This window comes from Eretmochelys imbricata, chromosome 2, assembly GCF_965152235.1.
Source record: "Eretmochelys imbricata isolate rEreImb1 chromosome 2, rEreImb1.hap1, whole genome shotgun sequence".
NCBI lineage: Eukaryota > Metazoa > Chordata > Testudines > Cheloniidae > Eretmochelys > Eretmochelys imbricata.
Window position 1 is genome coordinate 75,317,616 of NC_135573.1, and position 7,213 is coordinate 75,324,828.

Here is a 7,213-nt window from a genome sequence, read left to right on the forward strand (position 1 = left end):
AACCCTGAGCATGTGGGCAAGACTCACCAGCCAGACACCCAGGAAAGAATTCTCTGTAGTAACTCAGATCCCACCCCATCTAACATCCCGTCACAGGCCATTGGGCATATCTACCGCTAGTAGTCGAAGATCAATTAATTGCCAAAATTAGGCTTATAATTTTGGTCTTAAGAACACTTAGAACTGAGGAGGCACAAGCTTTTCCAGTCAATGGAGTCATTTTCAGTTGCTTTAACTTTTTCAGTCTTTTTAAGCTTTTTCCTGAAATTTGGCAGGTTCGCTCTCTCTGAGCAAACAAACAACTAAGTTTAAAGAATATATGAGCCAACATAGTTCAATTGTAGTAGACTAAGGACGGGGGGAAGAGAAGGCTACTCTCCTCCTCTCTCCTCCCTCCCCCATTAAAAAAAGTGATATGTTTTTCTCTATGATTAGTGGAGGTTAGTGAGGAAAGAGAAAGGGTGCTACATATGGAAAGAAGTTAAAAGTCAAAGGAATCCTGACATCATCCACAAAATACAGGTCAATTAATGTCTCCAGGATTCCTGCCTTATTGATTGCACAGTATAAAACATTTTAATGTGGTATAATAAACAGATGAATATAATAGCATTTTGTTAGTTTCTTCTTACATTAAGACTCTATACAAAAAACATTACAAGAATGTTAAGATTACAAAGACGATTTATTCAAGTATCAAGAAATGATAAATGTAAGGTTGCCTATCAACCTTCAGCCTGATCGCTTGGGCATATGCATTACAATACAGCTTTATTATAAAATAAATTTACTATTTTTTCTTCAGAACTGCTGCCTCTTTCATTGTGCATGCTGAACAAGGAATAAGACAGGGCTGTGTAATGATATGGGTGCAGGGTCCAGATTACCCCTGCTTTATTCTATGTAATTGTTGAATGGGGCATATGAGTTTGAAGTGGGGATGCTACAGACACCACTATATCCACTTCTACCATGACTAGTGTATAGCTTAGGGCTAAGGAACTAGACTGCGACGCAGGGAATCTGCATCCTTTTTCTGCCTCTTTCAGAGATTTCCTATGAAACCTTGGACAACACATTTAATCTCTCTGTGCTTCAGCTCTGCATAGGTAAAAGAAGACTACTACTTAACTTCACAAGCATGTTGTAAGGCTAAATCAGTTTACATTTGCAAGGCTCTCAGGTACTACAGTGATGAGTGTCAAATAAAAGCAAATAAGAGAAAAAAAACATTTTAGTTAGTCCACAATTTGGAAAATGTGCAGTACATGGGGCCACACACTGGAGAAACAAAGAGGACAAAGTGAAAAATTCAACAGCTATTTCATTCACTGAGCACTGTCCCCATTCTTTATTGTGTGAGCTAGAGGTGCTATGGAAAAATAGTGCATGAACATGTAATTTAAAAGACGTGTATGTGTATGCATTACAGTACAAAGGGAGCAGAGTTAAGGTTATTTTACAATCTTAACTTTGTCATTTCATAACTTGGGAGTACTTCTCTTTACAAGCTTAACACACTTGTAGGCTTTTTCTAGGAAATATAAAAAAAGGGTACCAGTACTTATAACATTAATCCGACCTTCCTATTGTTAAAAATAAAGAAATTCATTATCCAATCAATTTTATAACATAGATATTGATCTAGCTAGCTCATGAGTCATTACTTGTGAGTACGTATCAATCACTTCATTCTTTACTTGTCGTTGGAATGAAATTGATTTAATCAAGCCTTGCAGTAATACATTATTGATGTATTCCAAGAAAATGGAATGATAATGAACCATCAGGTCCTTTACATAAAATACTGTAAGGACTCACAAATTTAGCCTCAATAAAGATCTGCTAGCATGTATCCCTGCACTAGTAGATCCTGATGCAGAACCAGGGTCAAAGCAAGCAGTCTATGGATTAGTCATATCGGAAACAGATTACGGACAAGCTTCTGGATAACTTAGTAACTTTGGGAGGGTGGACAATATTTTGTACAACAGGCAATGTGCTTCATCACCCACTCTTCATATGTAGCAACCACCAGTCCTAGTAGGTTGTTACAATCAAGGCTGTTCTGAGTGAGAAAAATAATGTGACTCAAACAGAGAGTCTTAACTCTTCCCTATTTATATCAGCTCAATCTATGTTCTAGAAGCTATTGAACTTTTCCACAGAGTCAACTACACCTTAACAGACATTTTCCTCATTTGCATGGACCACCTCCCTTCCCATTCATGATGGCTTATATTCCCTGTGGCAGCTACAGCAATTGCTTACATGCAAAACTAACATTAGGATAGAATTCCATGTATTTTAAATGTCTTTTAATGAAGTTTAGCAGCTTACAATAAAACAGAAGCCAGCCACAAACCACCATAAAGAGCTATGAAGTCCACGAGTTTGGGAACATCTATTCTGGTCATTAGTTTGAGGAAGAGAGTGCCTTCTTAATACACTTACTCCTTTACCAGGATCCACAGAGTCAAGGAAAGACAATAGCGAGAAAGTAAGAACCTTGGGCCTGGCACATTTCCTGTTTTACACAGGCATATTTTTCAACTCTAAAAGTGCCTACATCAGACCATCCTTGCTAAAGCTGAAGTAACTGTAGTAAATTTTTGCCACTTGTCCAATGAATCTTATATGTTCAATCAATGCAAGACTCCTATGAGGCACTGGCAGTGACATCTATAGTTAGGACTGCCTCCTATTTTGATATAAATTATGCAGTGGAAGCACTGAAAGGCTGAAATTCCGATGTTATGCTGCATGGTCCCACGAGACACATCCTTTCAAAAAGGACTGTGCTTCACAGCCATCCTAAGACAAAAAAATAAATAGAACAGACACTCACGAGCACCACAAGAAAGGGATCACATTCTTTTGATACTAATTTAATTGTTGAAATAATCAGTAAAATGTGAAATTGATATGAATACCCAAAAAAAACCCAATATAACCTGCAGCAGATCTTTCTAGCGGTCCTCTTCCTATAACTGCATCCAACTGATGCTGAAACAACCCCATCTTCAGGGAAGGCATATGCACTATAGTGTACAACCACACATGCTGTATCGTACACACACACTTCGTGAAATTCCTAGAATGGAGAAAACTCACACAAAAGGGTCCTGAAGCACAAAGTAAATGATGTGTCCTAATACACTTAGCAAACAATAAAACAAAGTCACATAAAACAGATACTGGAGAAAGAGGGAGACAAATAATTCCCCAGCCCTCTGGGAACGCATTAAGTCTTTCGAGCCAAATAGCCCAGGCAATCAATCCCACTCTTCAGGAAAGCTATTTCTCTACACAGATGGGTGGAGAGGAATCCCTGGATAATTCTCTCTCCTACACACACTAATGGAGTAATGGGAAATCCTTGGATCTTTCACTTACATATATTTTAAGGGGGTGGGAGGAGGGACTTTTCTGGGATATCTGAAACAAATACACGGGATAGGGAGAAGGGAATTTCACTCTCTCTCTTACACACACACACACACGGAGTGGATATTTTTCGACACACCTAAAGAAAGGCGTAGCTCTATTCCCAGACATTACAGGGGAAAGGGAGAGCTAGGTCTCTCCCACATATACACACTACAAGAGGGGCTACTTCAGTAATTTCACAGACACGCACAGCAGGGAAAGGAGGCGCCCTCTGGGGATGAGGGAACTTCACACGCAGGGGGGGGATTCCCCTGGCTAGCCCCTTAGCCCCTCACACACCCACGTAAGGGGGGAGGCAGCCACGCACACCCGCTACTGCCCGGCGAGTCAATCCCTTCGCTCACCCAGCCCTGCACGCTCACTCCAACATCCCCTAGTGATTGCAACAAAGCCGGGGGGAGGGGGAAAACAGAGGTCCGCACGGGGTTGGCCGCCCCATCCGCTCGCCGGGGGCTCGCCTGCCCGCACCATGCGAACGCAGCACCTACCAGGCGGGCAGCCTCGGCCCAGGTGCGGTCCTTCTTCTTCCTCTTGTCTTTCATGTTTGCATCTCATTGAGATGGTTCTAGGGGGGCGGGGGGAGGGCGGACTGGAACGCGCGGGGGAGGGGGGGCCCGGAGGGGCTCCACACAGACAAGGCTACACGGGCGCGGAGCTCCGGAGCCCCCGGGGCGGGGGGAGGAGAAGGGGGCTGGGCCGGCTCGGGCTCCCGCAGCAGCAGCAGCACAGCTGACAGCTTGAGGGATGCTCCGCTACTCTCACAACAATGCACTATGACGTCACACAGGGGAATGGCGACCGCACCAAGCATCCCAGCCAAGGCGGCCGCCCTCGCGAGGAAACGGCGCGCGAGACCAGAGCGATTCAAAAACCTCGCGAGAGCTCTTAGGGCGGCTGCCCCTGAACAACACGGCGGGGGAGGGGGGGGGGCACTAAGCAGGGACTACACGTCCCAGGGTGCAATGCGCAGCCAGCCGGCGCCCGCTGAGCGAGCTGGAGCATTGCGCCGTGGGAAGAATCGTCTCCCCTGGGCAGCGTGGACGGAACCCGCTGCGCGCTGTTGCCAAAAGCGCTCGGCAAAGCCAGAGCCCTGTGCCCGCGTCTGTCTCGGGAGGGGCAGCGCTGTGGTTATTACAGTGTGCGTGGGGACTGCTAGGCACTATGGCAACAACGTGGTCATTTAAAGGGGATGCCTATTGGAGCTGGCTTGCTGAGCTTTCAATTATAAAAGAAAATGTTTATTTTTAAATCCTACCAAACCTATTAAGGCTGTTGCCAAGCCATGTGTACACCTTAAAGAATCAGGACAGTGTAGGTTAAAAAAATCTGCATCCAAAGCCCCCACCCATGTAGATCCCCGAGACACACTTACGGCCACACACTAGCTCTGCTGCACTTCCAGCACGAGAACCATACCTCCATTCTGCCATCCTATGTTCTGTCTCCCAATGCATGAACCATCAGCGGTCCCACCGCCTCCTCAGTCAAATGCCGTCGTTCAATTCACCTGCCCTTTACAAGGCAGAGACGATAACATCTCACCTCTTACCTTGCATAAATCTTCCCAGTATAACTGAAACCACAATATTTTCATGCCTTACTCCGTACATGTTGTCCCCATCCTCTCAATAGCCTACCAACACCATTATACATTTATTATTCACTCTACCACCCACATATAGGACATATATCCACCCTAACCTATCTAAGCTACACAGTCCCAAAGTATCTCATAATAAAACAGGCTGTAAACTAAAGCCCTTATCCTGCAAAGATTTCCACACATGCTTAATTCTAAGTATGTGAATAATCCCTTTGAAGACAATGGAACTACTTGCGGCGAGGGTTAAACAAATGTTTGAGTATCTGCAGAATAAGGGGGACTCAATCCTGGAATTACTCATGCTAACCAGTAATACTCATGGTAGGAAGTGTTCTCCTGGGTTGCTTATTCCACACAGAGGACTGAAGGGATATATAAGCCTACAGTGTAATACAGTACTTTTCCTTGTCATTTAAAAATTGAAAAGTAGCTATGATACCATATACCCATAATGATGCTATGTGGACAGTATAGGTCATAGTAAGGTACAGTATAGGGATTGTTTGGGACATTTTATTTCTGAATTGTCTGATTTTCAATTTTATTTTTCAAACTACAACATTCTAATGAGATTCATTTTATTGTATGTTCATAACTTTCCAACTTTAACTGTCTTACAGTTTTTAGATATATTTCTTAAAAAGCAAATGAACTTAAACACACCCTTTGTATACATTCTCCTAAAGGAATTAATAAGAATTAGCCAAGGCTTGACACATCTTGAGCCCAGTAATGGATACTCTTTCCCCTAATACTATTACAGATTGTATCTTTTCCAGTTTCTTATTTACCCATACATGAAGTTCACATACTCCTCTAGTGGGAATAAACTCACCACTGAAGACCACATGTTTTAGCCATATACCTTCACTATCTGTGGCTTTTCTTTGAGAGTTACTAGCAGTATTTCTAGTGTTGGTCTAGTGTCTAACTTAAAAGTAATACAGTAGATGTCCCATTTGTTTTCAGATTGATAGTTCATTCATCTTGTGCTTCAGCGTAGTCCATTACTCCTCTGAGCTAGCGGTGCTATCATCATACCCTTTCTCCGCGCTATGCACAGACTGCTGGAACTTGCAAACTCTTGCAAAGTGATGTAATTCGTTGGACAGGGAGAGAGTAGACGGAGTAAGAGAAGGTGAGGTGAACAGCGGAGGAGGGAACATGTGCATCCACATATATTTGCATGAAATGAAAGGCAGCTGATGAACAACACTGCTGCAGTTCTAGAGGGGAGGTAGATGGAAGGGAGTGATGGGTAGAGACTGGAGAGAGAGCTCCAGAGCACTCCTCACCTACACCAGTAGCAAGATAGCAAGTGCGTCCTCCTCCTCCAGCAGCAGTAGCTGACATGGAAAGTCCCATCTCTGAGACAAGGTAATTTGCAGAGATCTTCTTCATTCAATGCCTCAGTTCCAACTGGTTTCAGAGTAACCGCCGTGTTAGTCTGTTTTCGCAAAAAGAAAAGGAGTACTTGTGGCACCTTAGAGACTAACCAATTTATTTGAGCTGCCTCTCTATTACATAACATGAGACTGAACTATATCACACCAGCCTCTTAAAAATACAGGTTCCCCACATAAGCTGCCTCCTCCCTGATGTGGAAATTCATCCCTGAGTAGCACTGGGTAACATTTTTGGTCAAATAGTAAATTAATTGAAAAATGCAATTTCAGGTAAACTAAATCTATTCACAAATTCAGGTCGAATTTGGCAAGTAGTTTCAGCCAAATAGAATATGAGGATTTTTTTTAAAGAAGTCAAAACAGTTCATTCTGACATTTTCGAACTGTCATTTTGCTTCAAAACTAACCATTTCCCTTGAAAATGTTGTTTTGAAATGTTTTAAATGATTCATTTCACACCAGCTACTTTATTTTGGGATGGGGGTTCAGTGAACTAAAAATAAAATCATTTTCTAGTTGAAACAAAATGATTTTTTCCCCACATTTTTCTGTTCTCTCACACATGCTTATTTGCTCAGATCTAACCTGAGCAAGGGGTCAGTGGAGGGCCTGGGCACCACGTAAATGGCACAGGGATCTAGTGAAGATATTATGGAATAAATCCTACCACAAAAACAAAAACTATAAGCCTTTAACCAAAACCTCTCCCAAAGATGAAAACATCACAAAATAAATCACTCCTTATGTAACCTAA

The 7,213-nt window shown here is 42.8% G+C and overlaps 1 protein-coding gene across 1 annotated transcript in view; it reads right to left on the bottom strand.

Annotated features, from left to right (window-relative positions):
• ASXL3 (ASXL transcriptional regulator 3) overlaps positions 1-4,011 on the bottom strand; it is a 154,518-nt gene extending 150,507 nt beyond the window's left edge. The window contains exon 1 of the mRNA XM_077810312.1: positions 3,939-4,011. Within this exon, the coding sequence (XP_077666438.1) occupies positions 3,939-3,992 (54 nt within the window). The 5' untranslated portion in view covers positions 3,993-4,011. The remainder of the gene's footprint in view (positions 1-3,938) is intronic.
• Positions 4,012-7,213: the final 3,202 nt, after the last annotated feature.